Source organism: Antedon mediterranea, chromosome 9 (assembly GCF_964355755.1).
Source record: "Antedon mediterranea chromosome 9, ecAntMedi1.1, whole genome shotgun sequence".
Taxonomy (NCBI): Eukaryota; Metazoa; Echinodermata; class Crinoidea; order Comatulida; family Antedonidae; genus Antedon; species Antedon mediterranea.
The window spans coordinates 3,594,696-3,619,337 of record NC_092678.1 but is presented as its reverse complement, the minus strand read 5'-3'; the positions used below and the strand labels follow the sequence as shown (position 1 = coordinate 3,619,337).

Genomic DNA, 24,642 nt, shown 5'->3' with positions numbered 1-24,642 from the left:
CTTAGACTTAAGTTTGTTCAACAACAAAGAAAAAACAATAGTAAACTTGCTTGATTAAAGATCTACTTAAGATAATTATCCTAAATTTATTAACTTTGCAAGTTATTTAAAAACGAAAACCATATATAAAGTAGTTCACTGTTACGCCGTTGCTTTATTTATTGTTAAACTTTTAGTTAATCATTGAAAGACTGATTTTGAACTTTGACTACTAATGTATTTATTTAGAGCTTCTGTTTAATGTATATACATTTATATTTAATTGTTTTCAAATTGAAATGAACATCAGAAGGTAGATAGTTACCACCATGAAATCCACCATAGCGTTACTGGTAACAATTGCAGTCATTTTCAACTTCGAAAATGTAAGTAGAACACTATTACCAATAAGATTGTAGGTCTTTCTATGTTCTGATGTAGGCTACAACTCCGGATATATCATTATTAATATACTAATGGACAAATAAAGTTCGAAATATACAATCATAATCGTATGCCTCACTTTGTTTTATATCACTTCTAACGTATTGATGTTTTCTATCCATTTGTAGTAGGCAGATATTTTTTTTGTGTATTTTGTTGTGGGGGGATTTAATAATTTTATACTGAATAGTCTAAAAATTAATCTGGTCATCAGGAAATATCGATATAATATGTCAGATATTATTCAACAGCTAAAAATATATTATATACTGAAAAAATCAGTGGTATAGAAACTATTTAACATCGATTACCGTATTGTCGATATAATGTTTATCAAATAGATACGGGTCTATTATTAGCATTACGTTTATATAGTGGAGTACTTACTGAGCGTACAGTACAAATAATTAAAGAATACAAAAATGTCAATTTGATATTTGTACTATTTGTTGTAGTTCGTAGACGCCGACACATGCAAAAAGGACAGTATTAGCGAGACTGTTGGGTGTGAGGTAACAAATGCTTTTAAACTCTTATACATTAATCACAAGTTATGCGCATAGTCACATATTAATCGGCGCTGTGATAGCGTATCTGACTACGCCAAATTAACTTAATTTTACTGGTTGTTTTACAGTGTAATGAAGCCGGTTATTGTAGAAAAGGTACAGTTCCTGTGGACCCGTGGGTGGCGTTTGCTCTCAAGACACAAAGAGACATACAGGTGTGGATAAACTTGAACTATGTACCCTCATTTTCTAAAGATTAGTTAACATATGACGTCATCGAAAGTTGCAATAATATCATTCAATACGCCTTGAACATATAACATTTTGAAATAACACATTAATTTATTATTGATTTTCAGATTGATGAACCATTAGATCACCTTCAAATGTTTGACGTAAGATTTTTTTTAATTCAATAATCAACCATTAAATTTCATCGTATTAATCAAAATGTGCTGCTCAACAACTATTTGTTCCTTCTTTCAGGCTCATAATGCGTACAACAGCAGAGCCTCTGGCTATGGAGGTAATTACACAATAAACTGACATTGTTGAAATAAATAAGGATACACAAAGAGTAGCTATCCAAAACCTGAGATTACAATTGTATTGTAATCTCAGCCAAAACTAGGCCTACTATTATGCGTGATATGTTGAAAAAAATAAGGATACACATAGAGTAGCTATCCAAAACCTGAGATTACAATTGTATTGTAATCTCAGCCAAAACTAGGCCTACTATTATGCGTGATATGTTGAAAAAAATAAGGATACACATAGAGTAGCTATCCAAAACCTGAGATTACAATTGTATTGTAATCTCAGCCAAAACTAGGCCTACTATTATGCGTGATATGTATACAGTGTCTACAGTCACTAAGTGAGTATAAAATAGAAACAGGAACACGAAACCAGGAAAGAAGAAAAGAAGAAAATAAAAATGAATGTACCATTACCACCAAACATACATAATAATATATGTGATTTATATATTATTTGACTTATTACAGAAAATGACAGCTGTATCTGGCCACCGCCCTATTCTAGGTATTGCACCAACTTGGCCAATCAGGAGTTTACATTCACAGATATGCTCAACTTGGGTGTTAGGGGACTCGAGATTGACAACTGGTTCTGTTACAATGTGGTAAGTTAATCCAAGGAAATCTAACAACATCAGGACACTGAGCTCGCATTGCCAAGATAGGAACTCGTAACAGTCATTTGATCTTAAGTCTGGCTGCGACAAATACCAACAGTACTGTACTTTGTACATATTCTCCGCCGCGGTGTGCAGTGCAGTGCAGTTAAGGGCGTGGAACTGATCATGTCAGTCACAGATAAACTCTTTGGTCTCTGGAGCTCAGCATCTTCTTGTTTGATTGCCTTGGTTAAGTTGTACAAAAGTTGCAACCCGTATGTGAGGACACAAAACCTATAATACGAATGTTTTGAACGAAAGTTTCATGGTCAACACAATGCATATAAAGCCAAATACTCGGGCTCTGTTAACAGTTAAACAATCTTTTTAAGTACAGATGAGAATGGCGCATTCGTCATCTGAATTATCTCTTTCCTGCCTTCCAATCCATCGATCGTTCCGAGATGGCCTGCAGGAAATTGGACAGTGGCTGTCTCGAGAAGAAAACGTAAACGAGATAATAAGGATCTATCTAAACGTTAGTAAAAACAAATATCTTCTGCTAATAAGTAGGATATAAATAAATTAAACATTAGTAAGACTTTGTTGTGAGTTTACTCAAAGAGTCGTAATGAAAGACTGCTTTTTGATTTAATAGGAAAAATTCAACCAATCACATGACTTTGAAATGAATGAGGCACTTTCGGATTTTCTCGGAACACGCATGTTAACACCATCAGATCTCAAAGAAAAGTACGATGGAGTTTGGCCAACTGCTAGACAAATGATACAGGTAAAGACGTCAATTCATATATAAATTCATAAAATGTAATGCTAAGTTCTGTTTCCTAGTCCGGGGTTTTGTATCCAGATAGAACGGTTATTACGATGCTTGGTATGATTTTTATTTTTATGTTTTTTCGTTTAGGATGGTAAAACAGTTGTTGTAGCATCCAGTTCAACAGCAGGCAGTGGTCTTGTCTATACACACGGAGACGTATATATCCATCCATCCTACTGGCAAGATAAACGACGTCATTATGTAAGTACGGTTTAGTATTATCAGGGAAGTGAGAAGTAATATATACTATAGTAATAATACTATCATTTTCAAGCTCTCACTTGAGACAGGTAAATTACCAAAAGATTGGAAGACTGCAAATGTCACACCAATTTTCAAGAAAGGATCCAAGAAGAAAGCTGAAAATTATCGGCCCATCAGCCTAACATCAATACCATGTAAAGTTTTTGAATCAATCATCAAAGACAATGTGCTTGGCTTTGTTAAAGGAAGTAGAATGCTGTCTAGGTGTCAACATGGATTCCTAAGTGGTAGGTCTTGTCTAACAAATTTGCTACAAACATTCGAAACAGTCACTGAAGCTCTAGATAGTGGTGAAGATGTGGATATCGTATACCTTGATTATATGAAGGCGTTCGATAGTGTTCCACATCGAAGACTAATTCACAAGCTGATAGGCTATGGAATATCTGATAAGACTATAAATTGGATAGCTGAGTTTCTGACAGGAAGAACACAGAAAGTAATTGTAAGAAATACAACATCCAAGCCGGTAGATGTAGTGAGTGGAGTCCCACAAGGATCAGTCCTTGGCCCAATCCTATTCATCCTCTTCATAAACGATCTTCCAGATAAAATTATCAGCGCAGACTTTAACATGTTTGCAGATGATGCAAAGATTATAAAGACCATCAAAGAAAAATCGGATTCAAGAAAACTTCAAATTGATCTTGATAGGGCTCAGGAATGGTCAGAGGACTGGCTGCTAAAATTCAATACCAAGAAATGCGAAGTGCTCCATGTTGGTAGAAAGACAGAGAAATCAGAATATTGTCTAAATGGAGAAACGTTAAAGACCTTGGTGTTATCTTCACTAGCGACTGCAAGCCAAGCCGACAGTGTGCTGCAGCAGCAGCAGCAGCTAGAGTGACGAATAGTATGAGAACTGTCAAAAGAACATTCAAAAATATTGACAAAGAAAGTTTTCAGGTCATGTACAAGGCATACATCCGTCCACATATGGAATACTGTATACAGTCCTGGTCTCCTTACTATAACAAAGACAAAGAAATATTGGAGAAGGTGCAGAGAAGAGCTACAAAGATGGTCAAGTCAATAAGTGATTTACCATATGAAAAAAGGTTAGAATATCTTGATCTTCAACCATTAGAGACAAGAAGACTACGAGGAGATTTGATTGAAGCTTTCAAAATTTTGAAAGGCTTTGAGGATATTGACTGAAAAGATTTATTTAAATTGTCTCACAACATCAGAACCAGGGGACACAGCTTAAAACTATATCGTCCAAAACTTAGAGGAAATCTTATGTGCAGGGTCAACTTTTTTACCATCAGAGTCATACATCACTGGAATTCTCTGCCTGAATATGTAATACAAGCCTCTTCAGTGAACATCTTTAAGTCTAGACTTGACAACTATTTTCGGCTAGAAATGGAATCTAATAGGCACTAGCCTAAACTATTTCCATCAAACATTAAGTATTAAGTATTAAGTATAAGTATTAAGTATTAATATGTAAAAGAACAATGAATCCACTATAACCTGAACAAAACGACGAAAGGACCAATTGACAATCTATATCGGAAACATCTTGGATTTGTGGGCCAATATTTTGAATAATCAACCGAACTGATTTACTCTGGCGGAATACAAAAAAACATAAACTTATCCAAAAATTTGAAATTAACACACTGTATGGTTTTTTTTTTCAGTTTACAGACTATCCCGATTGTGGGGGTAAAAATAGTACAAATGCATTTAGGTTTTACAGCGACAGCACTCACTATCGGTAAGTATCAATTTACTTCCATTGTAAAATAATTTAATCACATTTGTAGGCTTTTTCATCTCGGATCCAGGTAAGTCAGTTTCTACTCACCACCATCAAAGTTGCGATAATTGGGCACATGAGACCAACTTTCCTGGGTAAATAATTAAGGGACCATTAGTGAATATATTTTATCTAATTTGAATACAGAATAGCTTACGATGGACCTACACAAGTCGGTACGACGCTAGATTTGTCGGAGTTCGTCAAATGCCGAATCCAGTTTCCAGCCGTCGATCCAATAACGCCCCAGGTAATGGCAACTGCTGTATTCACATGGGCAAGTGGGCAACCAAGTCGGCCACTTACGGAAGGAGCATGTGTCTATCTAAAGTAAGTAAAACACAACCCATATTTTCCAATACGACAAGTGGTTAATGACAAGTATTATGGTTGCATGTGTTTTTTAGAAAGGTCAAAGGGGTTAAAACTATAGGACTGTATATTTAGGCAAATAAGACTAGCTTTTATAGAAATTAATGTAGTTTTCAATTTTTTTTAAAATCTAGCACTTCTGTCGGAAGGTGGTTCACACCAGAATATTGTGAAACCGAACTCCCGTACGCTTGTCAGAGCACCACGGATCGCGATGAGTGGATTATCAGTGATGAGGTTGGCCCATACAGAGACAGCTCATGCAAAGATGGTTACGTCTTTAGTATACCACAAACAGGCTACAGGCAACAAAAGGTAAATTGTCCACCAATTTTGATACAATTTCGAACATCTTCTGGAACAAATTGCACATATTACAATGTTTACATCTTTGTTCATTAGGTTCTGGAAACAGTCGGCTTACACGAGAAAGTTTGGATAAATTACAACCCGTGGCTAAAGACAACAATCAGCACTACACCATCCTCAATTGGAAATACACTGACGTCATCGATACTAAAATGTATTTTGTTAATATCATTAAGTTTCATAGTTAGCTAGTCGGGATGCAACTTATGCAATAAATACTGTATACACACTATAGGCTATTTTAGGTCTATACATTACAAATAAATGTATTTATTATTTAAAATAATTACAGTACAGAAAATGAATTGCATTCAATTGTATTTTTTTCACGCTGCTGCTCTAGCCCGCTACGTCACACGAGATGACTCATTCATTAGATGAAATCAAGCAGCTTTATAGTACTACACTTTGACATTTTTGTTAAAATGGAAACTCCACTATAATTTATTGGTACCACCTGTTGAATCCAAAAACGGCTGAGAAAAGAGTCTAACGACAAATCCCAAAGCATTCTGGTATTTAAATGAGTCCCATGATATAATTCGCTGTCAGATAATCATTGAATTATTATCAAAACAGTCCATTGAAGTTTTTGTTTGTAATAGGATACTTGAAGTATCTAGGCGTGATGAAGTGACCCCCAGACTTGACCTTAGCAATAACAATAAGCGAGCAGCGTTTTTTGTAAGAAATATTCTTGTTCTAATCTAGGATAGGCACATTAATAACAATGTACACTTCTGAAATTTGTAAAATGTGAATCATATATTATAATAAACAATTTAATTGTAAGAGTTCATAATAATTAAAACATTAGAAATATTAAACCCGGAACCACCCTTTAATGTATGTAACTTGAATCTGTTTTCCCCGTAAATTGAGGGCGTTCTACATCAACAAATCCGTAGTGTACGTCGTAAGTATTGTTGTTAATTTGTATTTTTGTTGGTTAATTTACCACTTATTTAAAGCTATTTTGATTAAATAATGAGGGGAACCTTCAAGGAAATACACACAGAAATGATCAATGTAATTTAACGTATAATTTATTTGTAAAATAAGAATAAATGTATACAATAATCGAGGCCTAGCTAGGCCACTACCTAGCTAGCTATGCTGCTTTAAACAAAATTACCTAGCCGAGTAGATTGGCTCGGCCCAGCGACGTGTGCTTGTCGTGTAAAGACAAACAGCTGCTTTCCTTCTGCCTGGGCGAGTTTAGTAATTTTATAATATTATTTAGCTTACATCTGATGTGCATACTTGAAGTAACCTATCTGCTTATTTTATTTCTATTTCTCAGCAGAAAAAATTAAAAAACAGAAATGCCATACACTTGTAAGGTTGTTGGGTGCCAAAATAGAGGAGGCAAGGGTGGACAAAATGTGAGCTATTATCGGATTCCAGTCGAAAAACAACGTAGAAAGTTATGGATAGATGCTCTGAAGGTGAATGACCTGCCAATAGCAAGTCTTGCACGTGTTAGAGTCTGTAGTCAACATTTCATTTCTGGTAAGTCACTGCCGCAATACCCCAATCTATAAATGGTAAAGTCTATGAACGCACTACATTCCTAGATTATCAATGCTAATAATATTTGTTTATATATTTTCACAGGCAAGGCATCTTACGACCCTAAAAACCCGGACTATGTTCCAAACGTGTTCTGTGGCCATATTAAACAAAACACTGAAAGCAAAACAATACAAAAATACATGCCACGAAAAAGGACTGCTTCATCATCTGATAATGAAGACGATGGCGCAACAAGCGACGTCGAGTTGGTATCTGTTGGTACAGATGACATAGAGAAAGATAACGAAGGAACATGGATTGAAGCGTCAGCATTGGAACAATTGGTTGAGGTTGCGGAAATTGATAAAAGGACGAGGGAGTCTGAAGAAATAGAAATTATCAGTAATAAAAAAATGCGTGCAGGTAGAAGTTCAGGTAAACAAAGATCATGTCTCCCATCCTAATTTTGTTTTACACCTACACCTGAATATGCAAATATTATTACAATAAAATACAACATTCTTTATTATTTTCAGACTTAAATTTGCCTGAATCAACAAAATCAACGAAACCTCTACCAAAAATTTTACCGAAAGGTGCAAGTGCGGACGATTGGACAACTGCAGCGGCGAACGTCAACGTGTATCTTGTACAGTTATATTGCTGCAAGTTATGTAACAAGTTTGGCACAATGAGTCAGCCAGACATGATTACACACATGAAAGAATCTCATCCAAATATGTGGTATAAAGCCCAATGTTCATCAAACCTACAAACTAAACAACAAAGTAAAAAAAAGAAAATCTTAAAATCTGCTTTGAACGAAGCCTGTAATAAAGCTAAAAATGTGACGAGTGTTCCGCAGCCAGTATATAAATCTATTCCTAAACAAGAAACAACTTTTCCTACTTTAAGTTTTAAGCACGGTTTAACGATCGTCAATAAGCTTCCAAATCGAAATGTTGAGAAAACAATGCAAGTACAGGGAGATGGACAGACGGTGACGACCTACAGATTGGGGTCATCAATGTCAAAAAACAATTAACAGATATTTTGTAATTTAAAAAGTTGGAAAATGATTGTGATCGGTATTTATAATATGACAGGTAGTAAAAACTTTAAAATGTTTTCAACTTAATAAAGTCCAGTACCTGTACTCTGTAAAATATTTATTGCTCCCGTAATTTGTAAATTGTTTTAGTATGCATGTCTATAGAGATTGGTCACACAAAGCTTACAAAAACAGTAGTTTTCTGAAACAATTTTAATATTGCAAATAAAATTAATAACTATTTAACTGTAACAATTTGTTTCGTTCTACTTTTTGAACTCATAATCTGTTGCGCATGCACATAACGCTTAAACTTCTTGTTGAGTTCTGTTTCGACGTAAGCCCCTTTAGTCTAGTGACGTGCCACGAACATGAAAGGTCACTAACTGCTCAAACTAGTTGCATCAACAAGCCAAGCATTTTATATTCGATATAGAAACCTTTTCTTTAAACTTCAAATACTTGTGCTACTATAATATCATCTGTGTATATACTTTCCTCTGGCTCCGATATTTCAACAGTTGTAAAGTTGTGCCCGACATGTTTTTCTTTAAGATGTCTGGTGAGCCCATGTTTATGTTTGTAGCTTAACCCACAATGGTGACAACAGAAAAGTTTGTCATCCGAATGCTTCTGTTTATGTCGCGCAAGCTCATTGCTCCGACGGCCAGTCCAAGAGCACTGATTGCATTTATATTTCATCTCATCTTTAGTGATATGCACCTTCTTATGACTGTACAGACTGAATCGTGTGTGTCCTACATAGTCGCACTTATCGCATGGGTACGGTATGTCTTTGTTGTGGGTCTCCTGATGGCACTTCAATGCCGATGCCAACTTAAATGATTTGCCACAAGTCTCACAAATATAGTTCTTTGTCTCAAGATGAGTATACTTAACATGAGCCTTTAAAGCTTGTGAATCTTTCGTTTTGTATGGACAAATTGAACATGTATGGTATGGTAGATTTTCACTGAAATGTTTCAGTTCTTTATGTTTTTTAATACTATCAATCCAGAAAGAGTCAAAATCGCAGAGGTCGCAGGAATGTTTTATTCCTTTGTGCACCACCATATGTTGCCGAAGTGATCTCTTTGTTTTGAAAGCTTTGTCACACTCCTTACATTTTTGTTTTCGTTCCTCAAAGTGAGAGGTATAATGGTCGCGATATACCGATTTTTTTCTGAACATTTTGTTGCAAAGGTCACAGACAATTTCTGGTTGTGATGTTGGTGGTGGACAAGATTTTCTTTTGTAAGGAGTTTTTGATTTAACTCCCTTTGGACGACCTCTTTTTTTGCCACATCTTCCATTCTTGTGATGTCTGCGTAGTGATTTGTTTGAATTAAATCTGGCATTACAACCAGTACAATACACAATCTTTATTTCTTTTGGTTTCTCTTTGTGCTGCATCCCTATATGGATATTTAAAGAATGTCTGGTGTTTGTTGTGAAATTGCAGAGTGCACAACTAATTGTTAGTGAGACTCCATTTCCCTGTGGTACCCGACATTCTGGTGTTGATTCCTGATGCTGATGTAGCTTACCATATCTAGCAAAGCTGACTTTGCATGTCTGGCATTGATATCGTATTTTTTCAGTGGTTGGTAGATGCTCGTGCGAGTGAGACCAGTGTTCATTCCAGCTTGAACACTTAAAGCCACACTGCTTACAACAGATCTCCTTATCTTTTGCTGGTGAACAGTCTTGAGGTAGTTCTAAGTTTTTGCCATCTGTAGAAACTAATTTCAAATTAATCACAGGTTGTTCAAGAGTGAGGCAAGGTTGTTCCTGAGTAATGCCAGGTTGCCCAAGCACTACTGCAGACTGCCCAAGCGTGACTGCAGGTTGCCCAAGTGTGATTGCAGGTTGCCCAAGGGTAACAGCAGGTTGTCCAATAGTGACAACAGGTTGTTCTAAAGTGACAGTAGGCTGGTTAATATGTGTCACATAGGTAACACCATTTTGAACACTCAAAATAGCCCGCGGCATAGTTGTATTGCTAAACAATGGTCCTACAGAACCAGTACTAACTGATAAAGAGTCCACCGTTGTTTTGTCTGTAGCACTACTTTTGCTAATGTATGATTTTGTTATATCAATCTTTTTATTCTGTGGTTCATTTTCTGATGTGGGTTCTGCAGACCTTTTCCATGTTTTCTTGGCACTTGTGGGACGAGGTACCATATCACTGTCAAGTATAATCCGTGTGTGTAAACTTTTTGGTGGAGACGATAAATTAGTTTTTGTTGGAGAATACTGTTTGCATAGATTCTCGATAACTTCTTGCTGTTCCCTTGATATATTTTTGATGACTTCTTGTTGTTTACTGCTTGTATTATCTACCAGCCCTTTGTTATTTTTCGAATCTTTGACCTTCACACAAGCTGCCTTCCACTCCGATTCATGAACTCCAATCATATGAGCAATTACAACAGACCGACTTAATGAGCTAAACTTGTTATTGCATAATTTACAGCGATAAAACTGAATAAGTACAATGTCTAGGTTTTCTTCAGCAACTGACCAGTCTTTACTGCTAACTGAATTCGGAAGAATCACCGGATTAACCATAATGTGAAATTGCTATGAAATCTGCAGGAAGAGAAAGAGTAGAATAGAGAGATTAGAAAGTAGTGATACTTGGTTCTCAAAGCAGTTGCAACTTCTAAAATGGATCAATATAGTGAAAGAAATAGCACTGGCATAGGGCCTACTTTTAGAATAGGAGATAAAATTAGGAGAAAATAGGTATATACTGTAGGTAATTTGAAATAATAACAACCCACAACTTTTAAATTTATTGACAATATTGAGGTTTTTTAAATTTACATAGCTGCACCGAAGTCATCCTTTTTTTAAATACAAGAATCGAACCACAACCCTTAGCTTCCTAACCACATCATTACGCCAACAAGTTGATCAAACGAACCAGTCCTAAACGTTGTGTTTTATTTCTCCAAAATTTACGTACATGCATGACCAATTTTGTTTTACCCGAACAATCAGCTGACATTCTCTTCTTTTCTACTTCGCTATTACAGCTAGTTCACCAGATAGCTAGCCGGGCCTACCTTTCTAGGCCTAATAAATAAGACTAGGCCTCTACGTACTACATAGCTAGGCCTAGGTCTTACTAGAGCAAGGCTTGTTGTAGGCCGAGACAGACCATGCGCATGTATGTACCTGGGAGGACCTGCTCGTGCCTCATCCTTTATCGGCTGTGCAGTGTGGGAGGCCTTAGCTGTATGATTTTGGTAAATAGGCCTACACATCATTTATTTAGGCCTCCTAGGCCTAGTACTACTATTCATACGCAAGGCCTAGCCTAGCTTTAGTTGGTTATTTTATATGTTTAGTTATAATTATTAGGAAACAATTTTAAACAAATATTTACGTACGTACTTGAAAGAAATCTCTGGCAGGCTCTCCTCTCTTCATTTGTTTGTTGTGTTTTGTTATTTACAAACATAGCGCCCTCAATATTTAAATGATGCGCAGAGAAAGCAAACCGATCTTTGTGCGCATCCAAAAGTGACCATCGTATGTTGCATTCAATTTAAATTGAAATGGACAAAACAAAAAATACAGTAAAGTACTGATTAAAATTTGTTAGAAATTCAAATTTGGTTTGTGTTTCGCTTTTGGATATATTTTGCTCACTATTTCCTTTTTATTCTCCATATTTGCACATAATTAAATTAAAGATGTATTTCCCCACTAAAAAAATAATTCTAAAAGTAAAACATTTTTTTATATTTAATAATAATAATTAATAGCAGGGAGTAGTAACCACCCTGATAATAGTTTGACCAAAAATTTGATGGATTTACCTGACAAAATTTAAAGCAAAAAATGGTCAAATTCGCTGCCATTTTTGGTTGAATTTAAGTGAAAATATTTTTCTTTTTCATTTTATTTTCTATGGAAGTGATTAACTTGATTAAAACTACAAAATAACATATTTAAAGTCTGATTTAATTAATATTCATTTTTGATGTTTTTGGGGGACAATACATCTTTAAATAAAATGAAAAAAATATGTTTATATTTGAGTTCGGATAAACAAGAAATAAAGGGTAAAAATGAAGACAAAATATGTATTCTGAATGAAAAAAAATATTAAAATCAACAATAAATGTAATAATAAAACACAAAACACCATCAAATAGGAATATACACTACACTAGATATTAATTATTAGATATATTGAATTATGAGTTATATAATATTTTTTATTCATTGCGCTATTTTCCCCCTGTTAAATGGTTCTGCTTCTGCCTTGTACCCAATATTAAGGTCTTGTACTTAATTATACTTTAGTTGGCAGCAATTAAGCTTATTCAAAAAAAGAAAACAATTTTTTATACTCAATTAGTACAGTTTTAATAAAAGAATTGCTTGAAGTTAACATTTTTTTTTTAACTTTGGCAAGAATAAAACCATAAAATACACATCGAACAGTTTGTTCTTAAATCAGTTAAAATGTGCAGCTATTTATCACTGACCTACTTTTAAAATTTATCCCTTAAGTAAATTTTCAAATACCTAAGTACTGAAAGTTTTCACACAGGAGCTAGTTAAATTTGGCAAATATTCAGACAATATGTTTATATACGGTATTAAGGAGAGCTTTATGTTCAAGTGGTTAAGTTCTGTAGGCCTAATATAAACAAACAAAACATCAGGACATGTTTATGGGTATGGCCTTTCGTTTAAGACAAGGGAAAGGAGGAGGGTTAGTTCTCAAGTTTCTGACTCCTCTCTCTCCCAAACTGCAACCATCAATCGGTGTACATCAAGAATTTTTTATCTGGACTTTTTATGGTAGTCCTCCAGATAACATAAGCACACAGTTTTAAATATAAAATACATTAGGTAATAATTTATAATCTCAGCACAAATTGAGTTGTAAATATATTTTGTACTGAGCATGTATATTTGAAGCGTTTTTTAAGTTCATTAGACTAAATAACAATGAGTTCTAAAGGCAAGTCAGAATACTGTTTAACCAAAAAAAAAAGTACATACAGAGAAAACAATACAGTATAATTACAAGACCCGGTTTTTGTAGTACTTTTGTACTTTTAAGTATGCACTCCTATCAGATCCTCTTTTCATCTTCTTCTCCATTTTTCACTACAGAATCTTCCCCAACTACCCGAAGAAGTTTTTGCAAGAAATGAGTTGTTTTCTCTAAAATAACAAAGATAAATTGATGTTTATTTCCAAATTGTGTTCCTGGAAAAACATGAGATTGTTATGTTATATAAACCCACCCCAGAGAAAAATTACTAAAATCATGTTTGGTCTTACAATATACATTACTATAAAACAAGGAATATCCAAAACTTACTAGATAAATTTGAGATGCATTCAATGCGTGGTTTTCTGTAGATTGTGAGATAGTAGATAGGCAATCCACTCAATGTAATAATGACCCCAATTAATGTGTCCAATGGATCTGATATTGTTCCGAGTATAAGCAAGCCGATAGATGCCAAAACAAAAATGATTGGTATAGCCAAGTTGATCTGAAAATATATAACACATTGCAACTTTGTTTGATGGAAGTATCCTTAAAATTACAGGCATATATTATCATAAACTATATATTCAGTAGATCCCCTACAAAGGGGATACCTTCGGAACCCAACATGTCCTCAAATAGTTACTAACAGCCAGATCCTGTTACTGTTACAGTGTTACTGTTCTACTGTATGCATATCTACAAGTGTCTTTGTATAAGTGAATTGTAACCTACTGTGTAAGGCTTAGCAATATCAGGACGTTTCCATCTAAGGTACAAAAGGGATGCAACGGCCAAACCACTGGCACTCCATTCAACAAAACTGAAGAAGTTTATCAACATCCAAACATCATCAACAAAAACGTAGATTAGGGTGGTAACACACTGTAGAGAAATGAAACATGTACATAATGAATGGTACTGTAGAAGTCGCGATAAATGCTCAGACTACTTTCAAAAGGATTAAATAAAAAACATCCTTCAATATACAATATGTACCGTGATTAGGAGAGATGGAAGAGGGGTCTTGAATCTTAGGTTCACCATTGCAATTATACTAGGAAGCATACCATCTCTGGCACCAGCAAAATATAATCTGAAAAAAAAAACTTGACATTACTGTACAAAACTGGATGCCCCTAAACAAGATATTGATGATGAAAATTACCATTAAAAAGAGAACTTCTTTTTATCTTCAGTTCAAAACAAATTTAAATAAATTATAACCAGGCGGGTTAAGAATTTGTCTGTACATTTTCAAACAGACAAATAATAACAAAAATCTAAATTATAATTATAATAATATAAAGATGTATTGTCCCTTGAAACATGAAGGTCAAAATATACTAAATTTTAATTGGCCATATCAAAGTAATATTAAAGTTATTCACTTTAAGTCGAAAATTCGAGCCAAAAACAACAATTTTACGTAATTAACAGCTAAATTAATTTGATTACATTTCGTCTGGAAAATAGTCGCGAGCGAAAGTAAACAAAGATTTCAAACATGAGTACACATTATGCATGATGCTAATTAGGATTGTTTACAACTCGTCATGGTTGAGAAGGTGTTTTCACACAGATCGCGAGGAAGTTTTAGGATTATGCATACAGAGTAGCCAAATAAGCGCATTGCATTATAAGATATGTTTTGATCGAAAACTTTGACTGGAAGTCAAAGTTATTTTTTTAACCAAAAAACGTCTGTATTTCAGTTAAATGATTTTTTTTTCGACTAATTTTTGATGAAAGTTAATAACTATTATGATACTTCAAAATGACCCACTTTTTTTCGAAAATCTTTTTATTTTTATTTTTTTGGAATTTGACAAAGGGACAATACATCTTTAAAATCTTGTTTGGATAACTGTTTTCCATCTCACATATTTTTTTTCATCTTTTCATACTTAATAATATATGCCTTTATCACTTCTAGGGTTTAATTTCCTGTGAACCTACTCTATTGATTTTCCCGCACAAACTCTCATAACATTCAACCTAGTAATAATAGCCTAAAGGTTGGCAACAACAAAGAATGGCAATTATAATACTGTATTCTGTTGGAAATGAAATCATCCAGAATGCTGTGATTGGCTAACGTACAATCTGTGCTAAATTAAACTATTGTAGTGTAATCATTAAACCATAGTTTGTTTAGATAATAATTAATCATTCATATAGTACCATATTGCTTTTTGAAGTTTTAATTTATTTGGAGAGCACATTGAACCAGTAGCGTTGTTATTTATTTATTCATTCAATTTTCTGCCATATACAATACAAAGACAAAACAAATATAAAAGACAAGAAAAGACCAAACAGGTGCTAAACACCTATGCTAGTTGGTCAACCCAGAACAGCAAGGAAAGACAAAAAGGCAAGGAAAGACTAAACAGGTGCTGAACCCAGTTGGTCAACCCAGAACAGAGCACAGAAGTAAAAAAAATATTACATTCTACAATTAAAGTTATGTACTATAGATTAAAAAAATTCCTTAAACAAAATGTGTCATACACAATTTTGGATCTCAAGGCCTTACAAAAAGATACAACCTATCAAAAAATATAGATCTAATAACACTTAAGTTAAGCGAAGTTAAGTAATCCTTACGGAGAACCTAGATTCCACCAATTGGAATGATATATACCTGGAGATGGCCAATAGACTACCATTGATGGAGCCAAGGGTCGATAGAGCCACAGACACTGGAATGATCCAAGCAAACTTTCCAAGCGCTTTCTCACCAAATGTCTATCATATAAAACAAAACAAGTAAATACAAATTGGAAGTTAATGGTACAATACATTTCTGCATTAACATTATTTTAATTATCTAGTATATTTTAAAAAAATTTCGGGTGTAATTTTTTTTTTATTCTAAAGAAAAAAATGTTTTTCAATGCCTTCTTACCACAGCCACAGCATTTGATATCATTATTTCATCAGTTGTGAGGATAGAGAAATAAGCGACATTTGTTAACACATAGATTACGACACAAAGGAACAATCCAGCAACAATTGCTTTCGGCAAGTCTCTGTTATAAAAAATAAGTACTGTCAAGTTATTAATACTAAGTACAGAAAAGGCACTCATACTGTACCTCTAAATTGATTGATTTTTTCAAATTATATTTTAATAATTAAAGAAGAAAATAGAAATATTTTTAAATTGTTTTACAAACCTTTTGGGATTTTTCATTTCTTCTGTCATAAAGTTTAAGCAGTTCCTATAACAAAAAGATACATTTCCGTAATAAATACATTTAAAATACATTGATATAAGAAACATAGAGAAGATTAGTCAGGTGGGGTACCCATAAGTTGCTTCTATGCCTCTGATATTACTGAGAGTATCTTAAAGTTTCTCTACATAAGGAATTTTTAATTTGGAATTAACTGCAGGTTTGGTAGTCTGAAATATTGTGCTATTCTACGGGTTATATGCATTTTCTATTGTTTGTTATTAGATTATTGTTGAAACCAATCAATCAGTTCCATATGGAGCAATATCACTAAACAACAGTTGGTAAATATTATATATTTGATAATAAATATCATATTTATATTCCACTGCTTCAAGGTCCTGAATTATAATTTATTAATATATTCTGTATTTGTTTTTATGGTTATAAACAGTACTGTTACAGTAATATTTAATCTGTCATAGATTATCAGTACCTGCAGATTTGTTTAATAATAATTAACTTTGTATTGTCCTTTATTGTAGTAGCAGGTTAATAAAAAAATTTTGTTACTGTACAGTAGTATTGCAGACAAAGTAATGGACAATGCTGGATTTTCTAAAATTCAATATTCACTACTTTAGTACATACAAACAAAGTAAACGGAATAAATTCCATAAAATTAATTGAGATCAAATGGTCGATCAGCATGCTTCAACATGCCGTAGGATTTGAATATGATACAGAGAATTGTTTTCACATGCAAATTACATTTAATCAAATCTCACTGTTGACACCATGGGACAATAGTAAAAGCTTTCCTAACGCATTTAATAGCAACCATCATGTACTGTGTGTGTCTGTGTACTAAACTGCCTACCAACTTTTTATTGACACTGTGGAGTTGTATATTGGTTTCAGGGTTGTAGGTTCAAATATTGTCTGCAGGGATATTTTATGAGAAACAACTTCACTCCCACTAATATGTATATACAGGTTCTGATACAGTGTGGTATGTAGTAGACTCTAAAAAATTCATTCATTCTCCAGTTAGGCAAATTGCCAAGAATTGTCATAATTTACGAGGTCATTTAAAGTGCTTCTCAAACGTGGCAAACTAGACAGCACACACACACAAGATTCTCTACGGGCCTGTTTCTATAGAGCAGAGAATACGGTTTCGAATACCGTTCTTTTCAAGAACCGTTTTTTTCCTTGCCAGCAGAAATGGGTCCCCACAAAAAAGAACCGATCTTAAAAACGGTTTCAAAAACCCCAATTGATTGCGGTCTCGATCGCAAAGAACCGTTCTGAAACCGGTTTCCGCGGAGCAATTTTTAGCTGCAACACAATCGCGGTCTCAATTTGACCCCAAAAACTGAACTCTGCAGTCTGCTGCACTGGGATGATTGCGGTCATCTCGCAGTCAAACTCGCGCGATAGGACCTAGGCCTAAGTCATTTTTATTTCTCTAGATAGTGAGTATTTTATTTAACTAAAAAATGTTGACCGATGCCATTACGAGGTTCGTAAAAAATATGTGAAGGAAAGAAGACTTGTCGGGAGTCGGAAGAAAGACTCACGTATAGGCCTACATGTTTTTAAGAATATTGTAAAGCGTGTGAAAAATAGACGAGTTCAACTTGACAATATCAGAGGGTGCGACGTACCTATACTTTAACCAAGGACCACAATAACGTTTCAGGTAATAATTCCCCTTCTATGATGAAATGGATGCTATTTCTTGGGGATCGCGCTATGCGAAAAAAAGTAAACATGACCTCGATCAAATCGCGCTTCCGCCTAACGAACTGCATTGTGGTGTATATAATGACGTCATTCATAACGAACGCACATGGACGGAACCGGTTTTATTGGAGTAAAAATTGAGCTGCAACGCGATCTTTATTTATAAACAACAGCCGAAACCGGTTTCCAAAAAACCGTTCTTTTTTTATTTTTCAATAGAAACAGGCCCTTAATGAACTAAGTTTTATAAGAAGTCTTTTGGAATGGAGTTTTTGACATGACATCTGACATGATTCAGATTTGAACCCATGACTGGGATGACTAACCATCCTGAGTAAGACCAGAGTCCAGAGTAGAATGCTGCTCCTAAACCTGTCCACTGGATGTTGGTAAAAGAATTATCAAATGATCCCACTCCACCATCTGAAAAACAAAATAATTAAAATTCAATTAATAAACATTGGGAAGTTACGTACTTGTACCATAATTGGTATTGGAAAAGATGATGTTAAGAAATTTTCATTATTTCTTTTCAATTTTGTATTTGTTTATATTAATTAAACTTTGTTTAAAAATCAAGGTTTCTGTTTTATATGTTTTTTTTATTAGGGCGGTTCAAATTCAAAGCCTATCAACTTACATTTACCTTTTATACAGTATACATCATCTTTTGTTTTATATTAATTATATTTCATTTACTGAAATACTTGAAATTGAAATAAAATTTAAAGGGGCAAAAATGCAACATTAAGAAAAACTAACTTTATGTCCACACGCATTGTCATAATTATGGAGTTTGAATTAATTTCTCGTGTATAGTACTAACATGTATCATACCGTTAATGATTTAGAAATTTGGCTAAACACACTATGTCACACTTACATATCAATATATTAACACTACATTAAGGTCAACAAGGAATACAAAATTTATATTTTGAAGATTCAGTGTGTCATCAATAGTTTAATCACAAACATTCTTGAAAAATTATGATAAATTGAATTCTGCTGAACACATTGCTCTGAAATTGAACACTAAATAAGTAATTTTATACAAATCGCAATAGGTTCATGCTGTTTGAACTTGGCCTTCAAAAGGTGATTAGTTATAAATTAGGACAACATACTTTTAATGTACTGTAGCAATGTAACATTAAACAACCAAAAATGTTGTCAAACTATACTTTGACTTGTTGAGTTTAAACTTGTTAAAAGTTGGTAGATTCACATTAATTGTAAATCTTCAAGCTGGCGTACATTAAATCAATAAATTGCTAGACAGTTTCACCTTAATATCATAGACTTTCAAAGATTGAATACAGTGTATTGTAAATCATTTTAGGGTTTGAATAAAAAAACTTTTAATTTCACAAAATATCAGCCTTTGTTGAAAAGGCATTGAATCTCTACCGACTAAATAAAATGTACTAACGTCAAGAAATGTTTTAAAAGGGTTTCAAATATTGTAATTAATCATCTTTACTACAGTAGTTACTGTAGTGTATAAAACAATAAGTTTGGGAATAAAACCTTTCATATTAGAATTGACAATCTACAGTTCAAGGAACTTTCAGAAATATTATAAAAAACACATATACATACAACGTACATTTCTAGTTTAACAAAAACATTTTTCTAAACTTTCTATTATTTAAAAGTCGAAGATAGCCAGGTCTCGGGTCCATTCTATTGTCGCCACAGATTGATATCTTCATCAGTACTTCTATGAATGGATGATTCGGTGGGAACACGAACGCTAGTTGATCATACCCAGTACTGTTTTGATCGTACGATTAATCGGGAAACCACATCACGACAAAGATAAATGTTCATACTTTCTGTATGCAATTTCGTAAACTAAAGATATAGGTTATATGCCAGCCAACAAAAAAATTGTATTTATGTTAACTGTTTTTATTACATATTTGAGGCTTGATACTATTTGGTTTAACAAAATATGGAATAAGCCATGTAGTTTCAATGTGGCAGGGGGTTTATGATAAGACTTTAGAAATAGACCTACAGGAATTATTATAATATATATTAACCAGTACAGTAAACCTTCCCTGCTGCAACAAAACAAAATTTGCCTGTGTGTACATAATTCAATAAAGCCCCTTTCTCACAGATGTGTCTGCAATATACCGGTACAGTGCTGGCGTCGTGCCGGTATCGTTACCGGCATATACCCATTCTCATCGGACTATCGTGCCGGAAATATAACCGGTATATACCGGCTTTCTGTGAGAAAGGAGTCGGGCATATTCGGCCAATAAAAAGTCTCTGACAAAATAATTATTGAGGGCGTCCTTTATTGTTATTATTTTTGTCTAGGGATATAATATGGCGGCGAATGTTAAGTTACACTAGATTATTATCTTCCTTTATAGCATATTTATGCAATACATGCTATGTACAGTATATTGTGCATATATTATACAGGTACAGCAATTAATTAGCCGTCATCGGCAATCTGTAAAACACCTTAGAAGGCTGTACAATTTACAAGGCGACGAAGGGTCAGGCTAGTTAGGCACCAACAAAAAGAGCTAGGACCAGGTAGGCCTATATGGCCTACTAGGCCTGCTATAGTCTAGATTATGCTACAAATTTCTTCTTGTCCCCTTATTTTAAGCAGCTCTCTTATCTCATTATCCCTCCAGTTCGACATTATTATTGTCAATTGAATTGAATCGGCGCCAAAGTGATACACTTGACCGCGCAAGGTGTCTGAAGCCTCGACAGGGAACCCCGGAATATAACGGCGTTACGTTCTCACAGAATGCCCGTCTGGCATTGCGGGGAATATCCCTAGAATATTACTAGGTCTAAAGCAGGTCATGTCGATGCCGGCATGGTGCCGGCATGATGCCAAGACGACCCGTTCTCACAGAAAACCATACCGGCATGGTAATGGTATATTCCCGCAATATTCCTGGCACTCAGCTCTGTGAGAAAGGGGCTTAATGGTCCTTTTAAACTTATAATGTGATGCATTTAACAGATTTTACAAAAATATCTTGTTAATAATCTGATGGTGAAGTGCATAAGATACAGTAATATCATTATTACTCAATTCTAATTCCCAAAAGAAGTTCAATCATACATCAAATAATTTCAAAATCTTCCTGGAAGGGTCATCAGTTTAAAGCACTTTCTCCATGACAATATTTCTTAATAAATCTATCAGAATTTATTAAAATGTTTAATAATTCTTAAGAATGATTATCATAATCTTGACAGAAATGAATTACTGTAGGACCCAGCTGAGACCAAATTTATAAACCTTTGCAATAGTACATTATCAATATATTTTAAAACCAATTGTTCTGATTAATTCCCTCCAGTAAAACAAATCATTCTTAGTTCTTTCAACCTTTAACTGATGGAATTCATTTTATAGATTTTCTTCATGCACCATTTCAAACTATATTGTAACTGAAATTAACCGTAAATTAATAATTAAAAATATTTGGTTGATTGGAAACAAAAATTATCATAATCTATATTCCATCCAGTTTCAATACTAAATGGTAATAAATAACTCACTTGAACTTAAAAGTTTTAGAATTATTATATAAAAATTCTTTATTTTCAAACCATATTGTAACTGAAATTAACCGTAAATTAATAATTAAAAATATTTGGTTGATTGGAAACAAAAAATATCATAATCTATATTCCATCTAGTTTCAATACTAAATTGTAATATATAACTCAATTGAACCTAAAAGTTTTAGAATTATTATATAAAAAATTCTTGTTTTTAACAAACTATGTTTAAAATATTTAAACCATAAAAATTATCATAATGGATCCGCCAGCTTAACTAATGGAATGGATTATTATAAACTTGAGTTTTAGGTCAAATTTGTGACGCATCATTTAAAACTACAGTACTGTATTCTGTAAAGTATTAAAAATGTCTGCATGGTTGGAAACCAAAATTCAAAACTACAGTTCGTCCTTAAACCTGAGTGGCAATATGGCACAATGAAAAGGAAACAGAACTAAGTCTAAAATTTGACCAAATATACCCACGGGCATCAATGGAAATTATGGCATGGCAAATTAGATATTCAGTAAAGGTGTTTGTTGCAATTATTTATGGGAATTAATGTCTGCAGTACTGTTTTTTTCATCAATTAAATAACTTTTTTAATCGATCATACGTGCAATTTTATAGTATACAGAGATATATACTGCACACTGACAGTAGTTTTTATGGTGACAAGTTAGATATTCAGAGTTGAGTTAAGTTTTTTTTTCCCATGAGAAAAAATCATGACAAGTGGGTTTATTATTATCATTATTATTATAATAAAGTCTGGATGTTCTATTTCTTGCTTACATTACAAAGACTTTAAAATAATATGTTACTGTAACTTACGTTTGAATAGGCCTACAAAACCTGTTATGATGATTATAATGAGCGCAAGAACTTTAGCTACTGTCAAAGAATCTTGTATTCGAGTTGCGGAACGAACACTCACACAGTTTACGTAGGTCATTGACACTAAGAAAATAAAAGTTTATATTATAATACAAATAGTACAATTATTTATATTTACATTATTAATTAAATATTAATAATTTTAAATATATTTTTCAGAAAATGTATTGAATAAGAAAATAGTAAAAAAAAATTAGTATAAAAACATAATTTTTTTTTTTTAAGTATACTGGCAAAAACATTAATATACTAACTGTAAGCGTAGAAGTGTTTTATTTTTATGGGGAAATACCATACAGTATTTCATGTATATAATCAATATAATACAATCTTGTTTGATCAGTATCTCTCTGATGAAGGTCAGACAATTTGTCTGGACATTCTCAAACAACCTGTGTTTGGTCAATTTTTAAACAGATGCTTACTCTAGTATTTCTGAACAAAGTAAAATATTTTATTCATTTCTCAAACAAACAAAATAACATACTGTATCAATATAAAAATTCAATAATATCATACAATGTGAAAATAATTATTTATTATAATATATTTATTCATTATAATTATATGGACGACTTCCCAAAACATGTACTGTAGATCATCACACGTGACGTCTGGCTTATTATTTGTAATTTAAATGTGATTTATTCTTCAATTACTCAATTCAATTATTCTTTACTGTAAAGTTCTTTTACTGTATATGCTTTTATGCACAATAAGAGGTTTATAGTTTAAAAACTTTAAACACAGGAAACAAATTATTGTAAAATTAAATTATTGTATAGACCTGTCTCTCTTCTAATCAGAATTTTATTACACATATACAGACATATCAAACAAACATGCCCTAAATAAACAATTTTATTGATTAATATTTGTTTTGATTGCCTCGGCTGTCGTTTATTGATAATCTTAACTTGAATGTACATGTTCATATGCACACGTCAGGAGGAAGCAATTATAGTCTAAGATTTAATCATGCTTTTCCCTTTTTCCTCCAGGACAGTCAATGTGTTTTCCATATGGAATTTTGGATATTGGTATTCCTAGACAAACAAAGTAAATGTTAGCTTTTAATAAAGTGGAGTTTCACCAATCAAAACATAACAAAAGAAAAAAAAAACTTACTGACACCGACGAGGGCTAACAATCGAATACAAACTGATGGTATTGGACACACATTTAAAAAGAAAGGTTCCAAAACGTATTCTGCGAAAGTTAGCGCAATAATAGCTATAGAAGTAGGTATATTAATTACGATCATTGTCCACTGAAAAAGAAAAGCTAAAACGTCTCCAAACGCTTCGCGAATATAAACATATGTTCCACCGTATCGTGGGATTGCTAGGCCCAGCTCTGCAAAACACAGGGCTCCCATCGTGGAAAAGAGACCACACAGCACCCATATGATCAGCGACATACCAACCGAACCAATACTATCCAGAATTCCCTTTGGTGAAAGGAAAATACCAGATCCAATAATGACTCCAACATTCACACATATTCCACTGAAAAGTCCTAATTCTGGCTTGATCCTTACTGAAGACTGAGATCCCGTGTTTTCAACAGACCCCGACATTGTTTACTATACTCGTGGCTAGTTCCAAAACATGTGCTTTCTCTTCTCCAAAACCACAGTCCCCGCGCGCTGCATCGATATCCGACCAATAATGTAACACTTTATTGGCTTACGTTGCATACATTGTTGAATATTCATTATTTGTGCAATGAACCGTGTACAGTAAAATATACTTCCGGTGCAACGATAGCAGAAGCCGGATATGACGTGAAATAGTTTTAAAATAAATATTATTATAAATTAATGTTTACTGCTAAAAACACGTGGATAATTTCATTTACGATAATAATCGTTTATTGGCTAATTTAATTTATATATTTATTTAGCAAATTGTACAGTCCCTTCAAATTAACAACATTTATATACAGTGATAATGGGATGAAATGTAGGCCTACCC

General features: G+C 33.6%; 4 protein-coding genes across 7 annotated transcripts; 2 read left to right on the top strand and 2 right to left on the bottom strand.

The window, feature by feature from the left end:
• Nucleotides 1-308: 308 nt before the first annotated feature.
• Nucleotides 309-5,879, top strand: LOC140059366 (uncharacterized). Its single transcript, XM_072105253.1, has 13 exons — nt 309-365; nt 879-935; nt 1,043-1,147; nt 1,292-1,327; nt 1,419-1,458; nt 1,943-2,079; nt 2,471-2,611; nt 2,732-2,866; nt 3,002-3,115; nt 4,828-4,904; nt 5,094-5,276; nt 5,453-5,633; nt 5,721-5,879. The coding sequence occupies exons 1-13, from the start codon at nt 309-311 to the stop codon at nt 5,877-5,879; spliced, it is 1,422 nt and encodes a 473-aa protein (XP_071961354.1).
• Nucleotides 5,880-6,572: 693 nt separating this feature from the next.
• Nucleotides 6,573-8,508, top strand: LOC140059308 (uncharacterized). 3 transcript variants are annotated; one of them, XM_072105183.1, is made up of 4 exons: nt 6,573-6,603; nt 6,991-7,199; nt 7,305-7,637; nt 7,739-8,508. In XM_072105183.1, the coding sequence occupies exons 2-4, from the start codon at nt 7,013-7,015 to the stop codon at nt 8,245-8,247; spliced, it is 1,029 nt and encodes a 342-aa protein (XP_071961284.1). In that variant the 5' UTR covers nt 6,573-6,603; nt 6,991-7,012; the 3' UTR covers nt 8,248-8,508. The 3 variants fall into 3 exon arrangements, with proteins under 3 accessions (XP_071961284.1, XP_071961285.1, XP_071961286.1); XM_072105184.1 differs by having other exon boundaries at nt 6,585-6,603; nt 6,994-7,199; XM_072105185.1 differs by lacking the exon at nt 6,573-6,603 and adding an exon at nt 6,632-6,716 and having other exon boundaries at nt 6,994-7,199.
• LOC140059304 (uncharacterized) lies at nt 8,387-11,689 on the bottom strand. Of its 2 annotated transcripts, none has more exons than XM_072105170.1 (2): nt 11,655-11,689; nt 8,387-10,848 (listed from the first exon to the last, which is right to left on the bottom strand). In XM_072105170.1, the coding sequence occupies exon 2, from the start codon at nt 10,825-10,827 to the stop codon at nt 8,701-8,703; it is 2,127 nt and encodes a 708-aa protein (XP_071961271.1). In that variant the 5' UTR covers nt 10,828-10,848; nt 11,655-11,689; the 3' UTR covers nt 8,387-8,700. The 2 variants fall into 2 exon arrangements, with proteins under 2 accessions (XP_071961271.1, XP_071961272.1); XM_072105171.1 differs by having other exon boundaries at nt 11,659-11,687.
• Nucleotides 11,690-12,613: 924 nt separating this feature from the next.
• On the bottom strand, nt 12,614-24,308 carry LOC140059527 (Y+L amino acid transporter 2-like). The gene is made up of 10 exons (XM_072105464.1): nt 23,795-24,308; nt 22,604-22,729; nt 18,540-18,636; nt 16,465-16,509; nt 16,194-16,317; nt 15,930-16,033; nt 14,282-14,378; nt 14,018-14,167; nt 13,610-13,787; nt 12,614-13,449 (listed from the first exon to the last, which is right to left on the bottom strand). The coding sequence occupies exons 1-10, from the start codon at nt 24,243-24,245 to the stop codon at nt 13,358-13,360; spliced, it is 1,464 nt and encodes a 487-aa protein (XP_071961565.1). The 5' UTR covers nt 24,246-24,308; the 3' UTR covers nt 12,614-13,357.
• Between the last annotated feature and the right edge of the window lie 334 nt (nt 24,309-24,642).